The sequence below is a fragment of the Natrix helvetica genome (assembly GCF_964273705.1).
Source record: "Natrix helvetica genome assembly, chromosome: 2".
In the NCBI taxonomy this organism is placed as follows: domain Eukaryota; kingdom Metazoa; phylum Chordata; class Lepidosauria; order Squamata; family Natricidae; genus Natrix; species Natrix helvetica.
The window spans coordinates 35,499,931-35,527,211 of NC_138552.1; the positions used below are offsets into that span (position 1 = coordinate 35,499,931).

At 41.2% G+C, this 27,281-nt stretch overlaps 1 protein-coding gene across 1 annotated transcript in view; it reads right to left on the reverse strand.

Annotated features, from left to right (window-relative positions):
- SV2C (synaptic vesicle glycoprotein 2C) overlaps positions 1–24,658 on the reverse strand; it is a 90,474-nt gene extending 65,816 nt beyond the window's left edge. The window contains exons 1-2 of the mRNA XM_081940310.1: positions 24,505–24,658; positions 596–1,280 (exon numbers count right to left, since the gene is read on the reverse strand). Of these exons, the coding sequence (XP_081796436.1) occupies positions 596–1,175 (580 nt within the window). The 5' untranslated portion in view covers positions 1,176–1,280; positions 24,505–24,658. The remainder of the gene's footprint in view (positions 1–595; positions 1,281–24,504) is intronic.
- Between the last annotated feature and the right edge of the window lie 2,623 nt (positions 24,659–27,281).

Below are 27,281 nucleotides of genomic sequence, written 5' to 3' on the forward strand. Positions count from 1 at the left end.
CCTAGCCCAGTGATGGCTAACCATTTTCTAAAGGTGTACCAGAATTGTGTGCCCCCCCCACAGGTGCATGCATGTGCGACCCCACTTGCGCATGCCTGCACAACCCCCCAAACTGCGCATGCGGTCACCCTCCACAGGCTTCGGAGACTTTCCTGAAGCCTGGGGAGGGCAAAAATGGCCTCTCCTGGCCCTCCAGAAGGCCACAAATTAGCTGGCTGGTGCACACATGCGTACCAGAGCTGTGGGCTGCCGTGCCGGGAAATATGGCTCCACGTGCCACCTGTGGCACATGCGCCATAGGTTCACCATCACGGGCCTAGGCATATATTTATTAAAGACTTTTACACCTTAGCTTTCAGTTTTAAGCAACTGGACAATTAGGAACAACAAACCAATTTTGTTGTATTTATTTTGTACACTGACAATAAAAACTATACTATAAACTTGCTTTTTTGCTTGTCTTAATGCGGATGAAAAGAAAAACACAACTTTTGTCTTACCAAAATAGAAAACATCTTACATATGTTCAAATAGTTATCCAGATAGCATTGGTCTGATTATGATTCAAATGTGACAGATTTGAAGTAACACTCACCAAGCCACCCTGATCCAGAGTTGGGGATGCACAAATCTGTCTCAGCACTGGGCAATACAAATCCAACCACAAAAACCTCTACTCCATCTGCCATTAGTGCCATCCCAAGGACAAAAAAGAGGGCCCACTGAAAACGTCCATGCCCACATTCTTGAATGATTAACTCATATTGCTGTGCTAGCTCTTCTTCATCAGCTTTTCGCTCTGTCTCCAATTCACTTCGATCCTTGTAAACATCTGTGGTTTGCTGTCCTAAAGCTGCAGTTCTGTCTTTGTTCTGGTCTGTACTTGGGATTCCTTGATACTCTCCCTCATAAATCTCATCATCTTCATCATGTCCTTCGGTGTCACTTGATCCTTCATCTTCATTTCGTTCTCCTTCATAATTTCCATCTTGATTATAGTAATCATTGTTTTCTTCAGTCTGGAATCTACTGTAAGATCTTTCAGTGTGGCCATCTTGAGCTCTATCTACTGGTCGGTTTGATTTCTTTACTGCCTGTTTTTTGGCCTCCTTAGCAATGTCCCGAGCTCCTTTTGCTAATGAAGCCCTATCATCCATCTCATAAGCTCTATCCATTGTCTACTTAGCAAGGTGTATTCCTTATAGTTCTGTCCAAAAAGGTAAGCGTGCTTGATAACAGCAGTGGGAAACTCCAAACCACATTCACTTTCAAAACAAAACCTAAAAAGAAGAAGAAAGTAAATTAAAAGTTGTTTATTCTTAAGATAATCACAGAAAAGATTTTAAATGATTCATGCTTAGGAAACATAACTATCTACCCCATTTCCCACAGATTAAAACATACTAGTTTACAGATGTCTGGTGCAATACAGAAATGCTCCTACACACAACACAGATCTCAGATGACATAGATCAGGGTTGTCAACTCAAGGCTTGCAGGCCGGATCCGGCCCATGGCACTTGTAGACCTGGCCCACGGGCCGCCTTAGAAACAGCAAAGGAACAGTTCACGGTGCCTCTGCCAACGAAAATGGAGCTACCGAAGGCTGTGGATAGCCCTCCCGAGCTCCATTTTCACTGGCAGAGGATTGCAGGACACCATCACTGCCGAAAACGGAGCTCGGAAGCCCGTTCTCTGGTAGAACCTCAGGCCACCACAGGCGCGTCCAACTTGAGTGATGTTGAGCTGGCCATGACCACCCTGGCCATACCCGCTCCGGTCCCCCAAGGTCATACACAACCCTGATGTGTCCCTCAATGAAATCGTTTGACACCCAACATAGAATCAAGGAAATGATCAAGTATCGTACAAAAGAAGAAAGTATTTTTCTCTCAGCAACACTGAATAACTTTCTGCACTAAAAGAAAAAGGGTCAGTTCAAAAGATCAAATTTCAGCAGTTTAAAGGGAGTTGCTAAGGGAGGGAGTTTCTGTTCCAAGCCTGCATCTTGCCTATCTCCAGCATATTTCCATTGTTGAACACTAATCATCCAATCATGCAAAAGCGAAGCTTTATGTAATACTCTGCAATCTTCACACAGAACCCATAAATTTAGCATCTGTTCAGACTTTAAGTTTACTGCACAGCACATCAAGAACAGAGCCCTTTCCCATTCATCTTACACTAAAAATATATGCCCATCGGCCTAAAATTAGATGTCAAATATACTGAAATGAAATCTAGTATGTATTTGATTTTTTGCACCATAAAATCAAGTCACACAGAGATTTCAGGTTGCATTATCCTTAATAATCATTACATGCTTAGTTATTTCGTCTGGAAGAGATTAATGACACTTGGAAGACCAATAGAATGAAGGCAATCCAATTAGACAAAAAGCCAAACTCCTCTCCAAGGACTCTCACTTTAGTCCTAAATGCTATTATCAAAATGATTTAGCAATTCTGCTAAAAGGAAAAGGGATGGAATTGTCACTACACAATGCCATTTTCCAATGATTAAGTGTTCACATATTCACTGCAGCACACTCATGAATGGAGCATCTTTGATTTAAAATCTGCCTGACATTGTTCCAAAACATCTCATGAAAATGATACTGTAAAAAGCTAGCCCCACCAGCCTCAAGGGTTATATGTTATCACCTCTGTAAAGGCAGTGTGATTTCATACATTCAGAACTGAAAGCTAACGAGAAAGCACAAAGACAGTAAAAGAAAGAAGAGAATGGCATCTTTGCAAAATGCGTAATTATTATTGGGGGAGGGTTATTCCTTCACTGTGTCTGAGTCCATTTCTTTTCATTCATTAAGATTATTCAATTCTATTCTGTGCAATCAAGTGTCTAGAATGCAATCGCAAAAATCTCCGTAATTTATTTCAATCATACTTCACATCATACAAGCAGTGGTGGGATTCAAATAATTTAACAATCGGTTCTCTGCCCCAATGACCAGCTGGGTAGGCAGTGGTCATATGACCGTGTGGGCATAGCCAACTCAATTCACTCAGGTCGATGGGCTCTTCGCCTTAGTTGTTACAATGTAATAAGAGTTAACCAGAGAGGCAGTTTCTGTAAGCAAGGCAATAAAGATTGGGCTAGAAGCAACACCAGAATGTTTCCTTCCTGCCTTCCTTACAGGATTAGCCCTGTAAAATGGGTAAAAAAACTAAGTAAGTTTTCTTCCATCAACGTGTTCTCCGAACTGCTTAGAAAGTTAACAACTGGTTTTCCCGAATAGGTGCGAACTGGCTGAATGCCACCACTGCATACAAGCCCTTAATATGAACAGAGGCTAAGATACAAACAGGTCCTAAGAGGCACCTGTGAACTTTTGATTTGGAGCACCTGTTTTTAGCCGATAGATACTGAAACAATAGTCACATAGGTAAAGGTTTCTAGATACGTTAGGTGACCAACATTTGAACTAGGCTTGTTTTTCTACCAGAAGCATAAGGTACACATCTATAGACATTCTCTTTATAACTCTCTGGCCTTTTCCTCATCTTTTCAATCTTACTTTTTGTAAATTACTTTTAGAGTTCTATTAATTTTCTTATTAATTTGATGTAATTGATTGAGGCATGAAAGCTGTTTAGAAAAACTAAGGCAAGAGAGTAATCCTTCTTTACTTTCTTGCTTTAGTTTTTCCAAACAGCTTTCTTGCCTCAATCGTTAATTCTTAATTAATTAATTATGAATATATTGACCTAACAGAACCAAACAGCTTATAATATTCTAGTTGAGAAACTAGGAGTTGGGAAGAGGGAGTTGACACCCACCCACCCAGCTTTCCAGGAAGATATCCTGCAATTTGGAATAGGTATAAATTTTACCTTGCAACTAAGTGACTTTGGAGAAGGGATTAATTAGGACTGGAGGAAAATAATATCTTCTGATCCTTATTGGTCACCAAGTATTCTCTGAGCTCTAAAAAGCATCAGTAATCTTATCAATATTGTTAAATTCCAAGAACGTATATTCTGTGCTCCAGAGTAAATGCCCAAGGGGATCAAGAGTTAAAGGCTTGATACCAAAGAAAACACTCAGCTATCTGCCACAATGGCACTTATGAAAGGATCTTTAAATTTATAATTCAATGATTCATGAGTGTGTGTGTGTGTGTGTTTGAGCTCTGACAGCTCAAGAATCTGGACAAAAATTTGCAGTTTTCTTTGCAAGATTTCAGAAGTCATTTGCCATTGACGGTTTCCAATGTCTAGCTCAAGATTATCCAAATGGCTTTGTGTCCAAGTGGAAACTAGAATTCACTTTCCTTGTTTCTAGCCTGATGAATTGGCTCTCTAATTCCTTACAGACTTTCTGGTTATATTTATATGATCATATAATCTAGGGTACCGTCCATATATTCCAAATTACAATTTTCTTTAATACGGCAGCATAACCGGTTATAGTCCAAAATATCTGGATGCACTCATTGGTAAATGTGGCACATAATAGTGAAGCTCTTTCACTTTTGGAAAACCAAATTATTTCTATTCTACTTTATTTCAAATGCACTAATGCAACTTCTAGAAAATCTGAACTTGCAGAATCATGTTCAGGAAACATGACTACAGAAAATACTTTTAAATTTGCTTTTAATTGATTTTGATTTTCCTTTGGGAGTGATTAATGAAGAAAGCAGAGAGACGGCATATTTTACTCAAAATGCAAAAGAACGAGTACGATTCAATACAGGCAATGTGATAGTTAAGAGATTGGAGGATATACCTTATCCTATCTATATTCTAATACACCTAGGCTGTTTAGTCTAGTACTTAGACTCACCTGCAAAGTTTTTGGTGTATACACAGGTGGCAATAATACTTAGCAATATTTTTGCACATGAAATTAGAGTATTGTCTGAGAATGACCATTGGCTTACCTAAAGTGTCCTTTTCTGTGAACTGCGGGAGAGTCCAAGCATGGGTTAAATTAGTCTGGTTGCCCTAGGACTGAGAAATCTTTTTCCTTGGCCACACCTCCTGGTCCTCCTTAACGCCAGATTTTTGACCAGTTCTGGAACCAGTGAAGGCTGATGGTGTGATGAGACAAACAAAGGTGTCCAAGTTGATGTGATGGCCCCGAATCTATCACTGCCCCCAGATGGAGAAACTTGGTGGTCTGGGTGAGGTGGCTTTTTTCCAGGTTCACGGAGAACCCGTGGATCTGGAGGGACTGCATGTGACCTGAAGGTCCCGCAAGGCCTGTTTCCTGGACGGCGACTGGATGAGAATGTCGTCCAGGTAACACTGGAGCCTTACAGACCTACGCATGAGATGTGCTGTGACTTCTGACAGAATTTTGGTGAAGGTCCTGGGTGCTGATGACAGGCCGAATGGCAGGGCCCTGTATTGATAGCGTTGGCCCGCGTACAAGAACCGGTGTTGTGGCCGAATTGGGATGTGTAGGTATGCCTCCTTGAGGTCTATGGACGTGAGGAAGTCCCCCTGGCGAATCCCTGCAAAGATGGTCTGCAGGAATTGCATTTTGAACCTCCTGCATGCAAGATGATAACTGAGGTTCCTGAGGTCCAGTATTGCCCTCCACACACACACCTTGGGTACCAGGAAGAGGATGGAATAAAATCCCCTCCGCTCCTGGTTGGGTGGTACCTGCTCTATGGCATTGATCTCCAGGAGATGATGAATCTCCTGGGCCATGAGCTCTCTCTTGAGAGGACAAGAGGGGGTGGGGCATCAGATGAAATTCCTTGGGGGGCGCAAGAGGAACTCTAGAGAGAGTCCTTCTCTCACGGTCTGCAGGACCCAAGCATCCTCCATGGTCAGTTGCCACTGGCAGACGAAGAGCTGGAGTTGTCCCGCAATGGGAGGAGAGCCGTGGTGGTCACTTGGATTTGCAGTAGGGCCTCTGGGAGCCTCCACCGCGGTTGGATCTGTGAAAATTGAACTGCTGCCTACCCCTGTCCTGGGACCTGTTTGATGATTGATTAGCAGGAAGAGTTGAATGAGGAGTCGTTTGCACGAAAGGACTGCCTCCTAAAATAGGGAGTGGACTTGCATTCCTGCTTTTTGTTTAGGGTAGGAAGTATCTTCCCCTTATCTTTGGATTCAATTAGGAAGGGGTCTAAGAGCTCTCCAAACAACTTAGTCCCCTTAAAAGAAGCAGAAGCGAGCTTCCACTTGGCCTTCTGGTCTGCCTGCCAGTGACGAAGCCAGATCAGGCGGCAAGACGTCACATTGGAGGCTAGTGCCCTAGAGGCAAATTTCACCACATTGAGGGAGGCATCAGCTGAGTACTGCGCCACCGCAATGATTTTGGATACATCCTGAGACAAATGTCTCCCGCTGGAAGGTTAAACTGTAGCTCACGTAACCAAATGATGGAAGCTCTATTTAAGAATGATGTGGAAGAAGACGCCTTAATGGCCCAGGCTGCTGCCAGATGGGTTTTATGGCAGGCCCCTCCACTTTCTTGTCTTCCGCCTTGAGGCCCTCCATAAGGTCTGCAGGAAGAACAGAGTTGGAGGTAAGGACCAATATCAGGGGGTCTACCGAAGGTAAGACCAATACATCCTCTAGAGTTGATTCTACCGAATAAAGCTTTTTGTCCCCATCACTTGGTGTGGCGAGGGAACCAGGTGGGACCCACTACTGCTGAACGACATCCATGAAGAGGCTGGGAACCGGGACAAGGTCCTGGGGGGGGGCTGCATATTAAAAATGGTGTCGTTAGGGTTAATTAAGGTTGAATTTGAGGAACCCTGACCGGCTTAGGGCTTAGTACCCAACTGGGTAATGGTCTTAGCCTTATGCAAGATGGATTTAAATAAATTAGGCTTAAAAAGGCCGGAGAAGGCAGAGGCATCCAGAAGATGATCTTCGTCCTCCAAAAGTTTAGTTTAGTTTAGTTTAGTTTATTAAATTTATAAACCGCCCCCTCTCCCCGAAGGGACTCGGGGCGGTGTACAGACAATAAATATACAATAGACAAGGCAAAACACAAAACCCAGACAAACCAACTTAAACACACAGTCTGTACAATAACCAAACTAATGATAGTTAAAATAGTTCCAATTAAAACCAATTAAAAATCCCAAAATTTAAAAATTTAAAATGCCATCCAGGAAGGTCAGGATTAGATTATACTATATTTCTGATTACAATTACAATTGGGCCAGGCCAGCTAATTTGAACAAGTGGGTCTTGAGTTTCTTACGGAAGGAGCGGAGATCAACAGTAGTTCTAATATCAGGGGGGAGGTCGTTCCACAGGGTTGGGCCCATCACAGAGAAGGCCCTACTCCTGGGCACCGCCCGCCCGCATTGCTTAGCGGATGGTACCCGGAGGAGTCTCTCTCTGTGAGAGCGGATTGGCCGCAGGGATGTGTGGGGTAGGATGTGATCCCGCAGATAACTAGGTCCTGAGCCATGGAGCGCTTTAAAGATGACAATCAACACCTTGAAACGCACCTGAAAAGCCACAGGCAGCCAGTGCAGCTCGCACAGGAGCGGTGTTACATGGGAGTACCTAGTACTCCCCATTATTGTCTGTGCGGCTGCATTCTGGACCAGCTGTAGCCTTCGGGTGCATCTCAAGGGGAGCCCCATGTAGAGAGCATTGCAGTAATCAAGGCGGGAAGTCACCAGGGCATGAGTGACTGTGCGAAGGGCGTCCCGCTCTAGTAGGGGGCACAATTGGCGCACCAGGCGAACCTGGTTGAACGCCCCCCTAACCACGGCTGTCACATGATCATCCAGCGACAGCCGGGAATCTAGGAGGACGCCCAAATTGCGCGCCCTGTCCACCGGGGGCAATTGTTCACCCCCAATGGCCAGAGATGGAACATACTGGCTAAAGCGGGGCGCCGGTAGCCACAGCCACTCCGTCTTGGAGGGGTTGAGCTTGAGTCTGTTGTCTCCCATCCAGACCCGGACGGCTTCCAGACACCGGGACATCACTTCGACGGCTTCGTTGGGGTGGCTCGGGGTAGAGATGTATAGCTGAGTATCATCAGCATACAGATGATACTCAACCCCGAATCCTCGAATGATCTCGCCCAGCGGTTTCATGTATGTGTTGAACAGGAGAGGCGAGAGGACCGATCCCTGAGGCACCCCACACGTGAGCGGCCTCAGGGTCGACCTCTGCTCCCCCATCAACACACACTGCGTCCGACCGGAGAGGAAGGAGGAGAACCACCGCAGCACGGTGCCCCTCACTCCCAATCCCTCCAGCTGACGGAACAGGATACCATGGTCGATGGTATCGAAAGCCGCTGAGAGATCTAGAAGGACTAGGATGAAGGAACAACCCCCATCTTTCGCCCTCCAGAGATCATCCACCAACGCGACCAAAGCCGTCTCAGTGCTGTGACCGGGCCGGAAACCGGACTGGCGCGGGTCTAGATAATCAATTTCCTCCAGGTGTCGAGGGAACTGTTGCGCCACCACACTCTCAACAACCTTCGCTAAGAAGGGAAGATTGGAGACAGGACGATAATTAGCTAACTCTACTGGGTCCAGAGAAGACTTCTTAAGTAGGGGCCTCACCACCGCCTCTTTCAAGACGGCTGGCAAGGACCCCTTGCTCAACGAAGCGTTCACTAGTCCCTGGAGCCAGCCTCGTGTAACCTTCCAGGTTGCCAGTACAAGCCAGGAGGGACACAGGTCCAATAAACATGTGGTGGCCCACAGTCGCCCACGTAACCTGTCCATATCCTCGGCGGCAACAGAGTCAAACTCCTCCCAGAATGGTCCCTCAAGACTCGCCTCTGATGTCTCCCCCTGGATCACTAAAGGAGTCCCATTCACTCCGGATCTGAGCGATTTTGTCCTGCAGATATTCACCAAATTGCTCTACCCTGCAAAGGGGCTTCCCGCGGCCTCTGTGTTCCTGCTCCTCCTGCTCCGGGTTTTCCAAGACGGAGACCACACTGAGCACAGAAGATTCCAGAGAAGGATGGCGTGCCCGGCAGCTGGTAGCGAGTGCCTCCTGTCTGGAACCAGTTGGTGCTGTCTTGTCCAGCATCTGGTCCCTCCTCTGAAAACTCTCAGCTATGCCCTGGGAGATAGCATGGGCGATAACCGCTTGCATGTGGGCGGACAGTTCGGGCTCCTGAACATCAGTGGGTCCATGTCTGCCTCTAGCCCTGGAAGAGGAGTGTCCCTGGCTCACAGGCGATGGGCCTATAATCTCCCCAGGGATGGGCGCTACGTTTCCTGACCCTAGTTCCGAGACAGAAGAAGGTGTGGGGGAACCTGGATCTGCCAAGGATATATCCAGGGATAAATCCTGTGACTGTACCTCCTCTTCAATGACCCTCAGGAGATCCCCCATGGAAGGAGGTGGAAGGGCCGGCTCAGCCCATGCAGTGAGCTGCGGGGCCTCCTTTGATGCCTGGCATTGGGCCTTCTCAAATTGTTTCTCGAGAGCCGGCTGCCGCCATTCAGCATTCCTATCCATGGCTGCGAATGATTGGTAGGGATGACTACCTTGACTGGCCACCCTGCCCTTCCTTGCCTTCCTGCCCTTGCCTGAGGATTTTTCCTGGCTAGGAGCTTGGGAGGGACCTGGTCTACCGTCAAGGGAAGAACATGGTCCAGGCTACTCCATAGCTGCAGTGTTAGGATTCTCAGCCATCTGGAATCAGGCGCGGATGAATAGCAGAGACGATGGAGACTCAAGTAGCTGGGTCAGGCACAGATGGTTTGTTTGTTTTATTGGATTTATATGCCACCCTTCTCCCAAAGGACTCAGGGCGGCGTAATGCCAGATTTTGGTAATGCCCTGGTAATGCAGATTCTGATGCAATGCAGATCAGAGTCAAAAGACAGTCAATAGAAATGCCAGTAATTGAGGCTCACAGTCAATAGTCAATGAATAAATTAAAAAATAACAAAAAACTCAAAGAATACGGATAAAAAAAGGCTAAGCTGGATAGGAAAAAAAAACAGGAGCAAGGAAAAAGGAAAACAAAGTTAAGAAAAGAGAGTCCAAACCTGAGTTAAAATTAGAAGCTGGAACTCATAAAAAAGTCCCTACACGGGCCAGACTGAGGAAAAAAATCTGGCGTTAAGGAGGACCAGGAGGCGTGGCCAAATAAAAAGATTCCTCACTTCTAGGGCATCCAGACTAATTTAACCCATGCTTGGACTCTCCAAGCAGTGTACAGGAAAATCCATTATGTTCTATCAACATCCCTGATATGACTGAAGTAACATCCCTTGTAAATTTCCATGGTAGTTTAAAAGGAGCTTTTTTCCTCTTGGATAATCGTATGGAGTGTTTATAAGACTAGATTGATTGTATGTGGAAGTACTTTGTTATACATCTCAATACCTCTCTTTTCAATTCATCAGACAAAGCGATAACAATTCTTTCATTAAAGAACTTTGGAGTTATGCCACAATTCCTTAAAATTTTAAAAAGTGATTTCCAAACAAATCTCCCTCTTATCAGTAAGAGACTGATAAGCATATAGCAAAATACTTCCGGTACAATGCCATTTTCAAACTGATGGTTTAATGTGATTTACTCTGATTTTATCAAAATTAATGATTGTTGGCAGTTTTCTTTCAGATAAGCCTGTATATTGAATCATCTGTACAATACACTTAGTCTGCCTAACAAGGCCTTCAAAATACTGCTACATTTAGAATAAGAGTTAAGATTCTAAATGAATGTATACATAGTCCTTTAAATATATTAGATACTATAAAATTTAATCAAAGGTCTCCTTCAACAGAATTCACTTTAGAGTTAAGGTTGTTTTTCAAGGTGGGTTTTTGCAAGACAACAGAAATGGAAGATAAAAGGAGGAACAGAATAGACTTATGGAAAGTTAAGGAAAGGTTAAGTTTGAGATATTTGATAGTATGAGATGTAGTCAAAATCAAAGCGATAATGAATGGGACACTGTAAAAAGAAAAAGAAAATAAAAAGTTGATACAATGATCTGGACCTAAGACTGTTTGGGTAGGAGAACTGGAATGGAGTTGGGCAAAAGAATTGGAATCTACATGATCTGGGACAGGAGCCCATATTGGCCTTTGATTTGAGTCTTCAGTGACCATAGGTCAGGGGTGTCCAAACTTGGGAACTTTAAGACTTGTGGACTTCAACTCCCAGAATTCTGGGAGTTGAAGTCCACAAGTCTTAAAGTTCTCAAGTTTGGACACCCCTGCCATAGGTTTGTCTCAGAAAATGTCAGCTCCAACTCACATAGGCACGCACATACTGTATGTTGCTTTGGAGAAGATGAAGCATAATCTGAATACGGAGTACAGGTAGTTCTTGTGTTATGACCATAATTGAGCCCAAACTTTACGTTGCTAAGTGAGACATTTATTAAATGAGTTTGCCCCATTTTTTAACTTTTCTTGCTACAGTTAAGTGAATCATGCATTTGTTAAATTAATAATCTGGATTCACCTTTGACATTGTTTGCCCGAAGGTTGAAAAGAAGATCACATGATCCCAACAGATTTCAACCATCATAAATACCATCACTTGCCAAGCATCTGAATTTTGTTCATGTAACCATGGGAATGCTGCAACGGTTCTTAAGTGTGAAAAACAGTTTTAAGTCATTTTTTTTCAGTGCCTTTGTAACTTTGAAGTCACTAAATGAACTGTTTTAAGTCAAACTACCTGTATGTTAACATCTGTCCTTTTCTGTGGCTAGATCACTTTCAAATTGCATATCAAGATTTCGGCAAGCAACTCTACTCGTGCCTGGCTAATTCTAGAATTCAGAGAGAGTATGTTTCAGTATCTCCCTAAACAAACAGAAATTGACATTATCTCTATGTGGTAGTGGATGAGATTGTGCCCACAAAGTTTCTTTAGAGTTATTGATTTAATGCAGCTTCCTGTGTAACTGTACAATATATATTGCTTCAGCCAGGTATAGAGTATATCCTCTGACATTATCAAGAAAAAATCTTGTTGCGTTAGAGCTGTGATGGTTAATCTTTTTGACAGCGAGTGCCAAAACTGGAGTGCGAGTATGCACCAGAACCCGAAAGAGAACAGCTGGCCAGTACGCATGAGCGTGGCAGCCAGGTTCACTTCCAGGTTCCATTGTGAGCATGCACATTGGCCAGCTGCTCTCTTCTGGGTTCCGATGTGAGCATGCATGCCGGCTTGCTGGTTGTACGAAGATCAGCTGGCTGGTGTGAATGCATGCACTGGAACCCAGAAGACAGCAGCTGGCTGCCATGCACATAGGTGCCGAACCAGCTGGATGGCATGGATGCGTGCGATGGAAGAGCAGCTGGCGATGACGTGAATACTCAGAGAAAGGGATCTCCCTGCCACCTCTGGCACATGTGCCATAGATTCATCATCACGGTATTAGAGTCAATATGCAAATTCTTTTTTTTTCTTATACCATGCAGAAAATATTTCTAAATGCATTGGGCAATGGCCATTTCATCATTCTTATTAAAATATATAGTAAGGGTGAAATGACTAAATCTAGAATAATAGATTAACCTTTTTTCAGTAACTGTTAATACAAAGACACCAAAGAAAGTATGTTTAATAATACATTGAGCTGAATATATAGTGTGCATGTTCCATTAGTCATCAACTAAACATTTTAACAACTTAAGCAGCTGGCTTTATTTAATTAAGTTACCCAAGCCTTGTTTTGTGTGCAGGCAGTCCTTGACTTAAGATCATAATAGAGCCTGGAATTATAGTCATCATAAGTCATGCCAAATGTTAAGTGTCTCATCATGTGACTGACATTATTTCTAATCAAATAGTTCAACATTTTCTCATCCTTTGACCACTATAATTTCTTCAGCTTTATAACATTCCTTCCTGCAATCTCACCATACACTTCTCTCATGTTGTTGCCTGCTAAGACATGCAGCCTATTTGCCGCATGTTATTTAATTAAAAAACACCAGAGAGAAGATAAATAGTTGTCACCCAGGAAATCAGAAGCTCCTGAGATGTTTCCCAGCATTATTACCTCCAGATACATAGATCACTATACATACTGGACTCCCATTAGATAAAATAGGAGTTTCATTTTTAGACATCTGGAGGGTATTCGCTAACAAAGCTTGGGTCAACAGCTAAGTTGCTTTTCTAGATGAAAAATCCAAAAATCAAAAGCTTGATGGAATTAGCCTACACATTTTAATTAAGTAATCCATCCTCAACAATAATTCAGAGATAAAGGTAATTAGAAGGATTAATCAAGCTTTAACACAGAAGAGCAGCCGTTTTTAATTTTAATCTTTGCTCACTAAAACTATCATCCCCAGAATACCTACTAGTACTCCTACTCCTTTTGCCTTATATATGACAGTTTATCACTTGCTTGATAGCAACTCTCTGCACTGACAAAATGGGAAATTAAAATATAGTCCATTCTAGAATTGATATCCTAAATACAGTATCAGATGTATTAGCTCTCTTACCAATGGGACATAATTAAAATGAGCATACACACACATGAATTTAAATACATTTGAAAGAAACACTCAAGTGAAAAGGAGGTGAAGTTATGGTCAGAACCAACAGCAGATGACCAAGATATTCAATTCAATGGACATTTAAAAAAGAGTCTCAAGAAATATATTTACAAACTTGAAATTTATACTTATCCTTTGGATTTTATATCCCAGTGAATTCTTTTGACATGATCTTTGTTGCCTTCCCATGAACAAGAAGCACGTACTGCTGAATAGCTGCAACTTTAATCAGTAATTCTATTGTGGGCAAAGTTCTTCATTTCTCAGTGCATTCTTTAATAATTTGTCTCCCCGTCAAGAAAAACTAGCAATTTCTTACAAGTTTTAATTATTTCTTCCCTTTGACAATTTGGCATTTTTATAATAACTAGTTACAGGTACTGTTCTTGAATTAAATCACTTCTGCTTTTAAGCAGCCCCTTGGATGCCAAAAAAAAAAAAGTATGCGTGGATATAATTCACATTCACCATTAAAAATAAGCCTTCTTTGGTACAACTGTAGACATCATGATTATCTGCAAATCATAGAAGCATTTCCTCATCAATATTGTTCCCTGTATGTCACAGATAAGGTGCACTGTATTGTTATCAACACCTAATTTATACAAGCTCACAGAAACCAAAGCCTCTACAATTCACGAAGCTCTCAAAACAATTCATCATTCATTGTTGCTGCTATTGCATTCTTTTAACCTAAGTAGGTGTACTTGATTAATAATAGCATCATGAATTTCTTTATGGAAATATTAGCTAATTGTGGATCCTTTTTTCAGTTTTTAGGTATTAACTGCAAGATGCGACATAAGAACATTGATTTCAGACTCAGGAATACAAATCAAAGCAACATTTTTTTAGCCCCAGACTTTTTCACCCTGACACCAGCCTGAGGTCCGAACTAAAGCAACTATTCTCCTAAGACAGACTGAGCGAGATGGGGTTGTCCAACATCTCACGGAGATTGTCTGGCTGAAGAAGGCTGTTTTACTCAGATATTGCCTATGACAAAGGAAAATACTTTAAAAGATGCCTTCTAATCAGTCATTCTATTTAACATATAACATTAGAGAATTAAAAATGACTGTAAATCAAAATCTCACCAGGAAGAAATTCTTTACAAATATTTTGCCCCATGGATATTCATTTTTGCATCTGGTAACCAGGAACAAAAATGTCCTTAACATAATTCTGTATAATGAGTACTTCGCACAATACATCATTCTTAAGTGTACTATCATTCTACTTGGGGTTTTTTTTACCTTTGGGGGTCTTCAAAGCACTTGATAGTTTGGAATGCAAATTTCTGAAAGGTCTGTTATTGGAAATGGAATGTGTATTTAATGATATTGCTATAATCAATCTATTATATTCACCATACAAACTATAATCAGAATCAGTGAAGCAGACATAAAGGTCTTTGAAATAAACAAGAGTACTAAATCAAAGTGCCGGTTTTTTTCCTTATTTTATTTAATCTAATTATTGATTATCACAGAGTATTAAGAGTAATAAAAATGTTTATTCCATATAATTAATTTGTTTAGAAATGATACTTGTTTTTCTTCAAAATCCTAAGGACACAACTATTAAAATATGAAATGAATAAAGATCCCACTGAAACAGAAGTCAAATTTGATGAACTGATTGTTATGATAATAAACACCGATCAAAAGCATCTACTTTCCATTATTAAAAAGAATTGGAAGTAATTAAAGATAATTATAACTCTCTTGCAAAAAATCAACACAGAATCTTAGTTGGAACATCTATTTTATGACTTGGCAAATTAGGCACAATAAAAACAATTCTTGCTAAATGTTACTGAATAAGACTTTTTTTTGGTAATTTTTTTTTATTGGTCTTAAAACATTTATGGGAAAAGGGTAATACGGTACATAGAAAATTTTGGTAGCTCCCATGTTGGTAGTAGAAATCCCCCCAATTCTCACGCTTCTACAATTTTAAAAATAACATGTAAAGGATAATCATATACAGAGTTCTTACATTATATCAGCCATATGTTCAATCCTCTCTTTCTTTGTCACTTTCTAGAATATCAACAATTACAATAATATTTCAAATATATTTATTTTTGTGACCTGAGCCTTTGCGATATTGCTCCCTCCTTCCTGTCCCCAGGTGGAGCCACAGCCCCCCCCCCTTCCCCATGTCTTCTAGATTACTGCTTTTTCCCCCACCTCCACTGTCTTCATCCTCTGGGAGAGAAAAATGTTTTTTAATAAAGGCCTCTGCCTCGTGCACTGTCTTAATACTTAATAAGACTTCTTGAAGACTTTCTGTTTACTTTTTCATGGCATATATACATTTTTACATGGCATATATACATTCAATTTCTGAAAAATGAAAGTGAGAATGCTGCATCTCTTTGGGACCAGAATGGAACAACTCGCCACAGCCAACTCGCTCCATGATAACTCAACATGGGCAACTCGTCACAGAACAACTTGCTGTGGGACAATTCAATTCAATTTAATTATTTAAAACAATTTCTAAAATATTTTAATTTTTGTTTTCATCTTATCCCTCTATTCCACTATTTCTTCAATATTAGTGTAACTCTTGTCCCGCGGTGAGTTCTCCTACAGTGAATTGGCCATGGTGAGTTCTCCAGCAGCTAGTTAGCCATGGAGTTGTCCATAGTGAGTCAGCTGTGGCAAGTTGGTTGCAGTGAGTTGGTGATGGCAAGTTGGCCATGGCAAATTGTCGTAGACCCATTTGGGACATGCATGCAGCATCACAACATACACAGAAAAAAACACTCCTTGTATATTCTCCATGGCTGATGGGAGAATTCTGGGAATTGAAGTCCATACATCTTCAAGTTGCCAAAGTCTATTTGCGTTAATGATTCAAATTGTGCAGCTCTCTTAACAGTATCTAAACATTCGTGACAAAAAAAAAATCCCATGTAGTATTTATAAAATGGAGATCTGTTTGTTCCTATCTGCAGTGTATTCCTATTCTTTGGATTTATATTTCTATCATTCATTTTATTCTGAGACTAGTTATTATGTATTTGAATCATTTTATAATTGCAGTTAAAATATTGGTATCCCCACATTCCCCCCAAAAAAATCCCAATTTACTGTAAAATAAATTGAAATTGACACAAGAAAATAACATCCACCATTCTTTATTCTATAATCCATAGACCAAATACATTGCTTTTCGTGTATCTTAAGATATTCTTCTATATCAGTAATGGCTAACCTTTTCCCATCGCGTGCCAAAAGCGGGGGGAGCGCAGGGGGGTTGTGTGCAGGAATGGCCACACCCATAATTCTATGTGCGAGGCTTTCTGGGAGCCTGCGATGGGCAAAAACGGAGACATGCCAATACTTTTGACCACATTTGTATTATTGCTTTTTTTATAAAAAATGTGAGTTGCTTTTAGCATAATCTGTAGGAAAAACAACAAAAATATCAACTAGTAGCCTACTGTGCAAAAGTCACAGGCCACCACCCACTTTGTTGTTTTAGTAAAGTTTTAATTATCATTATAATTATTTTTCAATCTCTGTATTAAGATTCAAACAGAAAATACGGGAAATATGTACACAAAATTTAAACAAATACAATTTTCAGAACAAAATGGCTTCGTCAGGCAAGTCAGTATTTAGTGTGACCTCCCTTGGCTCTAAGCACTTGAACTCTTTTGGGGAGACTTTCCTGAAGTTTTTTAAGGTAGTCTTCTAGAATATTATACCAGGCTTCTTTCAGCACTTTCCAGAGTTCTTTAGAATTAGGTTGTCTTCTATTTCTTTCTCTGTCCAAGTGATCCCGTATTGACATTATAATATTCAGGTCTGGACTCTGGAGACACCACTAGCAGAAATGCAGCCTGCCATGCTTCACTGAAGGCCACAAGCTCTCATTTGTCCATCTATCTCCATTTTTTCTTCTCACATATTGTCAACGATTTGACCCAAAAATTTCAAATTAGGATTAATCACTTTATAATATCCTTTCCTACTGATCCTCAGTCCATCTCTTAGACTTTTCATGCTGTACCCCTCCTGCAAAAGTGGCTTCTTGGCTGCTACCCTTCCACAACGACCTTCTTGATCAAGTTTCATCTGACTGTAGAAAGGTCAACCTGGAATCCCAATGAAGCTGCCAGATGCTGAACCAGGCTGGACTTCCTCCAGTCTCTCAAAGAAGATATTCTGAGGAACTTCTCATCAGATTTTTATTAACAAGCTTCCAATGAATTACATTGGAAACTTGCTAATTAACTTTCAAGCACATCTTGCACAAACCTGGTATAATAGACTTTTTTGCACAGCATCATTTTGGATCACAAATAGAACACATACAGATGTTAGCAATGACTGTACTTAGGTTCCATTACATTTAGGTTTATGGGAGCTGTGTGTCTGCTGATGCTCAAGGATATGGGGAGGTCACACTACATGGCCTATGAAAGCTGATTTTTCCTGTTTTTGAATACTGCATACAAATTTGTATTTTCTGGTTGTATTTTAATAAGGAGACTAAGACATAATTATATATGGTCATTATACACAACAAATCTAATGGTGGTCTAAGACATTTGCATAGTACTGCATATAATTCAAATTGGTTAAACAATAGTCCTGTTTAGATTTAATACTAAATTATTATTTAAATATGTGAATACATTTTGTTGCTATTTTTAATTCTATTGTCTCGCTATATCTGAACTTAGACACACAGTATTTAGTTTAAGTAAACAAAACAACTTTAAACAGGGATGCTGAAATAAATAGTCAAAGGAAACCTCAAAATTTCTTTTCAATTTAACATTGAATATGAACCCCAATGACTTCCACCAAACATACAGCTATTTAAAACCCAATTCCAACAGTGTACTTTCCACAAAATTCCACCAAAAATTATTCTCAAATCTACCACTCTGGAAAATCAGTGGAGCTAAATAATTCTGCATCTATTATTGTGAAACATTTTGTAATGTCAATGTATAGTAGGTGCTTAGAAGACATTATGCAAAGTTATCTCCTGACAGAACCACAGTCGGATTTTAAATCACAGGTATTAATTTAGTAAGACTAAATGTGCCACTTTACTCTAATTACATCCCGTTTCTAGTCTATCTCTCTAAGTAATCAATTCAAACCCTGGCAAGACAGATCTGCCCTTTATAGTCAACCTTATATATGAGAAGATAAACCATGAGTGATCAATTTAGATATGGCCCTGCTTGCTACTTCCTCCAACCCATTTGCCATTTGCCATGTGACCTGAGCCTCAACAATTACTCGTAAATATTTTTCCACATCTACCAGATGAATCAACTGTTTTGATCAGTCAGCTAAGAGATTATGAAGAGCACTTCTTGTACTGAAGGAGGATGTGGGTTTCAGATTTTTCCTATATTTGCCCATTCTTAGGAAACCTGTGGACTACCTAAACCAGCCCAATAAAATAATGAGGCTTTGCACCCAACACAACTTGGATAATTGCTGCTTGCTGTTTTTGCTCTTTCTCCCTGACAAATATCTTTCTATCCATCCTTTCTCCAGTTTTCTTTCCCTACTCCATATTTTCTTTTCTTGGTGCTCCCTCGCTGTTCTTTCAAGCCTATCTGTCCCATTCCAAGTTTTGTTCTCTTATTTTTGTTAATCATATTTCAAGCCCTTCAATTTTCACATTGATTTCCAAGTTTGCTAATTGGTTGATCTTTGCTTATATCTTAACCAATCCACCAATAGTTCATGGACATCTTAACAACAAAGGAGAAAAACGCCAAGGATTTCCAAAACCAAATAAACTATATAAAATGAGCTTGCAATGACTTATTGTCTTGCTCCTGTAATCACTAATCCAAAGATGCATTTGCAATAGCTATAATGTTAATTTTTCTTCCTTGTTCTAATATGAGTGTCACTTCCCTCTATTCTGAATTGATATTTTGGTTCACACAAATATCTAATGTCATTGTTATTTGATTTTGCCTTAGTAAGTTGTATGAACTCAGATGCTATAGTTTATAAATAATTACTTATTACTTCAACCATTCTCAAATTCAGTCATCTAATTTATTCTATAAATCAGGTTAAACAAACTATGGCTTAGTGTGATATATAAATCCAATCAATGAATTACCCAATGCTGCAAGAATATGGGGTTACGGTTAATTAGCACTTGAAGCAGGGAACTAATTATTTTGGTAATGTAGTAACTTTAATTATCAACTGATGTTTTATACCTTCGGGCAATCATATTTTACACATTTAGCCTTGATTTCCTAAACATTTTATTTTTATTTAATCAATAGTGATTTCTGCTGGTTTTCTCTGAAGAGTAATTTCTCTTCCTTCTGGAAATTATTTTCACAACCAGCATGCAAAATGATAAGATTTCTCCTCACCACTCTTTTCTAGTTTAGCCTGTTCAATTATACCCAGGAAATTCTATCAAACTACCTAGGAACTGCAAGATTATTTTTCTTTTCTGTAAGATCGGAAGACATTGCTATTTTATTAGTTTGTGCCATCTATTATGAATGTTAATACAGCACTTCAATCTGTGTTTGGTGTGTTTGTAATAAAGGGAGGGGAGCATTTTCTTATTCCTAAAATTCAAATCCAATGTTAGTAATAATACTATAAAAGATCTATTGAATGGATTAAGGAAACAAGAAAAATGTCAGTGTTAAAATGCATACATAGAACCATATAGTGCATGAGCAAATTTTGCCCACAGCATTCAGATAAATCAAGGATATTTTAAATTATTACTTGAAACCTGTTTCTTCAATTGACAACACTCTCAAATCAATGTACATTTTAACAATAAATGTATTAGATTCAGCTTCTTCAGATACCTCATTGTTTTTTCACTTTATACTGCAATGGAAAAACTTTTATCTGAAGGACAATATTATCCCAATCCCCAAACAAACCTGTGTCCCCCCTCCTTTTGAAAACCTTCCAAAGGTTAGAAAACTGATAACTATTCCCCTAGTGCAAGTCTTTGTTATTTCAGCATAAAATGTAAAAACAAATTAATTATATTTGGAAAAGCCACCTTTAGATATGTAGGATAAAAGGCCATCTAATTACTATTTGGTAGGTATTACTTCAGCTGATTTTGATACTTTCATTTGGATTTGTTTTATTTATCCACTATGAATACTCAAACAGAAATATATTCTAAATATTTCTGCATAGGTTGCAAGGGTACGAGACAAGCCTTTTATTCATCTACTTTCTACCTCAGAAATGAAAAAGAACTTCACAGACCAACATGGCGCTGCTTTCTTTTGATCTTATTTTTTCTGTACAATCTTAGAATGGGGCAGTGGAATTTCCACCAGAATTCCTGATTCTGAGATGAATACCAAGTTTACTGTTTGCACAGTTAACATATATTAGATTTACATTCTTCCCAGTTTAAAATATCTAGCACAGGCAATATATAATTTAAATACAGCTACTTCATCCTTAAGTTCTCCAAGTTAATAGTTTTCCTACCTTTCAAACATCAGTTTTCTCCTGAGTAAAATATCCTACAAATAATTTGCAGATAATCTTTATTTCTAAAAAATATCACAACAGTTAAGATATTCTGGAAAATACCTTTTTGTTAAAGCGAATAGTCATACTGGAGCTAAAAAGAGAGATTTTTAATAATCTTACTAATTTACTTATCTAATTTACTAATCAAAATTATCTAGTAAAAGACATTTTTAATGGTCCATCAAAGAGCATACTGTACTTTTATAAAAGAAGGTTGCCGATTTGATATCCTTCACAAAATACACATTTGGTTGCCTAGTGCTTATAATTGCTGGGTTGCAATGCGTAAAATTAAAAGTTACATGCAGTAATTGCAAAAAAAATGATTTTTTTTACTGATAGGTATACATTTTATGAAGTACATTATTAAAGTTTGCTCCCATGTTTAATCTTGCATCCTAAAACAGTTTTTTTAATATGTATTTTTATCTAAAAAGGAAATACTACAAGCTGATACCTTTGAGCCTAATAATTTAATATATATAATGCACTTCATTTTATAAAATAAACATTTTTACTCATCCTTTTAAAGCTACATCCTGTTACTTAGTAAAGTTCAATTAAATTAGTTAAATGTTAAATGCTATCAGTGACATAACAAAGCCTGCATAGCTGAAAACTCCTTTCTATTTGCATTTAATCTAATAAACGTGTTTGATTAAATAAGCACCAACATTCAGATTTTGATAAATAGGTTTATATAGATCCCCTGCTATATATAGACAATGACAGCAAACTTAATTATATTGAATGGGATTTTCCATTAAGATTCGCAAGCTTAGGATCCACCTAGGTGACAAGGTTATAAAAATCTTGCAGTATTTACTTGGGTCAGTATTAATACAATCAATCGGAATGTTTTCAACTAAGATTTGGATAGGATAAAAAGGTAACACTGCAACAGTTTTAATATAATTTTAATTTTGCACCCAGCCTTAAAATTATACAGCAGCATTATTTTGTCCTTCATTATGTCAATTTATCATGTTCCCCTATGCTTCTGGCTTGACTACCTTCTGATGCACCTAGGCTTTGCTTACAAAAATAGCCTCCCATTCTGTCTTTTGAACATTAGCTTCAACTCTTTATTTTTAAATATCCTATTATAATCCCCACACTTATATGGTGTAATACGATACATTTAACAATATACCCATCATCGTTATTACACATTGTTATATATGTAATATACACCAAAATGCAGCTAGTCTTTCTGGATGTTTTTTTATTTTTTCATGTGCCCAAATTAATGGATAAATCATACATTCATACAAATTTCTTGTTAAAAAAAGAGATTTTGAAATACAAAAAACCCATAGTGTTTAATGAAAATCTAGGAAAGATTTTTTTTTTGCAAAAAAATTAATATAAAGCTGATGCTGTGGAATACCTTGTACTGTACATACTTCCTGATATTCAACATTAGCTTTATTGACAGAAATTATATACATACTTATTCAGGAGTAGTACAAAATTAAATGCAGCTTTCTGGTCAGTAAGTTCAGGTATAGCCTAAATTAATAAAGATGGAAAGACTTAAACTGTAGCATTTAATTTTTTGCTTCCCTTTTCCACATAATTTGTCTGCACTCGTGACATTTATCAATGAAGTAAATTTGCAATATTTTTGCTGTTCAGTTTCCTTTTTATTTTAACATTCTTATGGTCCACACATAAAAATTTAAATGTTTAGCAATTACTTTCCAAGTTAAATACTGTTGTTCATGAAACACACAAATGCTGATCTGCTTTTTATGCGGACAGATGTTAGGATATATCACCACATATCCATTCATTTTTCCCCAATGGTTCTAAGAAAGGAAACATTACCTTTTCTAGTGTGTGTTAAATATTATTTTTAATTTAGGTTGAAATATCAGCTTATTTTAAAAAAGAAAAGCATGCCGATTCTTTTCCAGTGAACAATACCCTAGGTATGGGTTGCGATGTTGTGCAAGGCTTTCTCTAAACAAGGACACACTGGATCATGTCAGCTCCCTGCACTGCAGTGCTATTGAGGCGAAAAAAGGTAGGCACCGCACGCTTGATGGAGATTCATCTTAATGTTCCGTCCTTTCTAGAAACACCATTAATTTCTTGGAGGTGGGGGGGAGACACCCAAAAAAGTGGAATCTCCCTAGAAGAGGGAAAATCCAACAGGGATTCTTGCGCCTGAAATCCCGATGTAGCATCACCATAAAATTCAATGTGGAAAAGAACTACAACGGGTCCTACCGACCACCGAAACTTAAAGCCAAGTCCCTCAGCTGTTATAGCTGCGTGGGAACTCCCGTCCTGCTCGTCGATCCTCCCTTCCCCGCCCGCTTTTCGCTTCCACGTCAAAGTGGCAACCCCGAGTGAGCCCACCCATCCCCACTCCTCGTCAGCTTGCAGGGATTAATTTCACGCTCCTCGGGCGCACGGGGGGGGGAGGGGAAGGAACAGGATTCCCCGTGGCGGCTACGCGGCGTCGCACGTGCCTGTGAGCGCCACCCGTCTGCTCCCCTGAGCCCTCCCCAAGAATAACCGGTCTCTGCCTCGGATAACCCCCTTCTTCCACCACCACCCCGCAAATCCACGCCACCTCTCTCCCTTTATTGCCGTTACTGCAGCTCCACACGCCAAGTAACGGAAAGGAGGGAGGGTTGGGGAAAGGCGCAGGAGGCAGCCGCGCACGACCAAGTCGCCCCTCAGTTGTGCGTCAAAAGTATTCGGAATACTAAAGGAATAAATGGCACCACGTCCACAGTCCGACTGCAAGATGAAGCGCAAGCCAACAACTTTGCAAGCTTCCGAGAGAGAAAGGAAGAATCTTGCAGATTCATCCTATCGAGAGAGATTGAGAAGCCAGCGGTGAGGTCGCGTGTGTGTGTGTGTGTGAGAGAGAGAGAGAGAGAGAGAGTGCGCGCTTTGAAGCCCTTTGCAAAGCCTCGAGGCTTTCCTGGTCCAGCACGACAGCAAACCCGGTCGGCTTATCTGCAGCCGCCAGTTTTGCGCTTCCTTCGCCGCCGCCGCCACTCTCGTCCGCAGCTTTTCCCTCGCCTTTCCGCCTCCCCCCACAATTGCCATCCGCTTACCCGCTTTCCCCCCTTCCCCAAGTTTGCGAGGGTTTGATATGCAAAAGGGAAGGGAAGACTTCGACGACCCCGCCAACAAGCTGTGTTTTCCCCCTAGAGACGGAAATTCTCCCCCAAAAGGGCTGCGCCCGCAAAGGAAACAGAAGCGCCTCAAACAAGACTGCGGTACGACCGCAAACCCCACGCCACTTCACTCTCCCCAAAGTCCCGCGGAACTCGCCCAAACTTCTGCGCCTGACAAAATCGCACGAGCGTGACTGCCGCTGTTCAAGCAGCGCCTCTCCCTCCTGAAAGGACCTTCGGGGAAAAGTGCGAAGAGAGCCCCGTTTCCAAATCTGATGGGAGGAGGAGGAGGAGAACTCTCTCCAAAGTTCCTCGCGGCAGAGGCGGCGTTGCGAGTGGGAACCCCGCTTACCCGCTGGAAGCGCAGGCCTGGCTGCTGTTTCTGCCTCTTCAACCACTCGCAGCCCTGCGTAATAGCGCTGCAGCTTGCTCGAGGTAACAGCAGATTGGACTTCCCCCCCCCCCTTCGTCCGCCTTCTCCTCCTTAAGGAGGAGCCTGGCGGCGTGACCGAGGCTGAGGAGGGGCGGGATAGTAGCTGCGCGGATCCCCCGGCGCCGCGCGCGTCCCCTGCGCTGCAGTGATGAAGCGCTTTGCCAAGGAAAGCAGAGTCTCTCGCCCGGGCGGGAGGCGAGATCTGGCATCGCAGGCGTGGGAGACTGCGACGGCCGGGCAAGCCCATTCGCTCTGGGCTACTTGGAGAAAACAGCGGGAAAGCGGAGGAGGAGGACGAGGAAGATGGGAAGCCGTAAAACGGGGCTAAGGGAAGGAATAATTCAAGTGGACGCAGTATGTCGGTGTTTCCGTACAACGGCCGAGCCGGACTTGATGAAGCGGGACAATTAAGCATGGAGGTTAAAACATGAAGAACGGTTACAAGAAATAGGCAGGGCTAGTCTAGTGAAATGAAGGACAAGGGCTGACACGATAGCAGTGTTCCTATATTTGAGGGGCTGCCACAGAGAGGAGTGGGACAATTTTCCCTATTTTCCAAAGCACCCTAAGGCCAGACAAAACAATGGATGGAAACTGATGCAGGAGAGATTTAATCTAGAAATAAGGAGAAATTGAGAACAATCAACCGATGGAACAGCTTGCCTTCAGAAGTTGTGGGTGCTTCATCACTGGAGGTTTTCAAGAAGAGACTGGATGGCCACTTGTCAGAAATGGTATAGGCTCTCCTGCTTGAGCAGGGGATTGGACTAGATGACCTACAAGGTCTCTTCCAACTCTATTACTCTATCACATTCCTTAATTGCCAAACATGCAGAGTTAAAAGTGCTATTGAATGGCAGTGAAGCAGGGATTTTTAAAATGCCCATGCTGCCGGTCAGCGTTTAGGATTGCTCTGTGCCAAAGTAATGTCCTTCAACAGCTCCCATCATACTAATCATTAACATTAGCAAGGGACTGTGGGAGTTAGACTTCAAAACAGCTGGATTACATCAGCTTCCCCACCTCAGTGGCACAACCTACCTATTGCAGTGTGACAGAGGTGTACCTGTCTTAAGCTAATGAAGAGAAATTGGTGAGCCTGCCAATTAGTAATACAGAATAACATTTCATGGAACAAAGCTTGTGCAGTAATAGAATTGTCCTTACATCTTTACATTGCCAGTGGCTCTATTCTTAAGCCACTTTCCCGTTGGAGACTTTCAGCAACCAGCATCAAAAGACCATCATTCAAGACCACTGTTCCTATTGTAGGAAGTTATCACCTAGCCCTCTCCCAGAAAAATGAAATATCCTAGGAAATATTGATAAGGCAGAATATTATATTTTCCTGGATGTGAAAAAGGGAGAAACACATTTTAAACACTAAATTCCTGCAGCTTCCTGCCCATCCCCACTTTGTCAATGGGCCATTAAGAAGGCCAAGCTAGTCCACTTTACATAATAAAGAGTTCTCCTCTTCAGCTGTGATGGGATTAAGGCAGGATAATAAGCCTTTACTCAACTGACCACATGGCATCTGAACTCAATCAAACCTGGATTCAAAGCAGCCTAGAGGGTTGCCCTTGCATGGGCCCATGGGAGTCTGGCAACCAATCAGAATACATTTCTTACACAGGAACAGGAAACAGATAGGTGGGGCCGAACAGATTATAAAAATCCCTGCAAGCCCTTCTTCAGCCTTCTCTTCCCTTCTCTTCTCTTCTCCACCAACGTTGAAGCATGTGATCACCTTTGCTGTTCAGGGCTCAGGTCATGTGGTCCTGTCCACCATTAAAACCATCTTTCCAAGCAGCTTCCATGTCTCCAGTGTCTTTTTCCCCACTTGGAGCCGAACCCAGAAGGACATTTCTCCCAACAATTGGCGACCCACAGATGGGACTCCAAGCTAGCCTAACAAATGGATATGGCCCAGGTAAGCCTCCCATGCCGGCACAGACCCCATTGAGTCTGTGGGTGGACTTTATCTTGGCCTTAGCCATTTGGATCTAGGCTTTAAAGGGGTTTTGAGTTTGAGCTCAAAGGCTGCCTGGAAAGAAGGTGAGTACCTCTAAATTTTAATTCTCTAAAATTTAATTTTAAAGCATGGGAAATGTGTGTATGCCTGCCTGTGTGTGACTAGTGTGTGTGAAAATGGATGGAAAAGTGAATGGATTTTTTATTTTTTGTTGTTGCTGCTGTTTTTTTCCTGTGAGAGAAAAAAAGCTAAAGCCCATAAGAAAGTTAGTGAGAAAAAGGGAGGTACGCATACCCGCTCCGACAGCACCCCTCCTGGGTCACTGTGCGGCTGGTCCTCTGGGTCTCTTTCCCCAAGACTTGAAACTGTAAGAAAAGTCCCTGCGTGAAAGGGCGCGAATCGAGAGAAGGTTCCCGCGGTGAGGAACGCGTCAAAAGTCCCTCCGAAGGGCACCCCCAGAAAAGTCCCTCCGAAGGGCACCAATAAGACCCTCCGAAGGGCAAACAGAGAAAGTCCCTTCAAAAGGGCGCGAAAGGTCCTCTAAGGACGCGAAAGTAAAGTGGGGAAATACGAAGTGGCAAACCCGGCTAGGACGAAGTGAACCCACATCTAAACGGGATCATGGGAAGCGGTAGCTCGAGGGTAGCCATGGAAACCCCCCTAGGGGAGTTGTTGGGGGCCTGGGACGAAAAGCAAATGCCCGTCCTGGCCGGAATGAAGA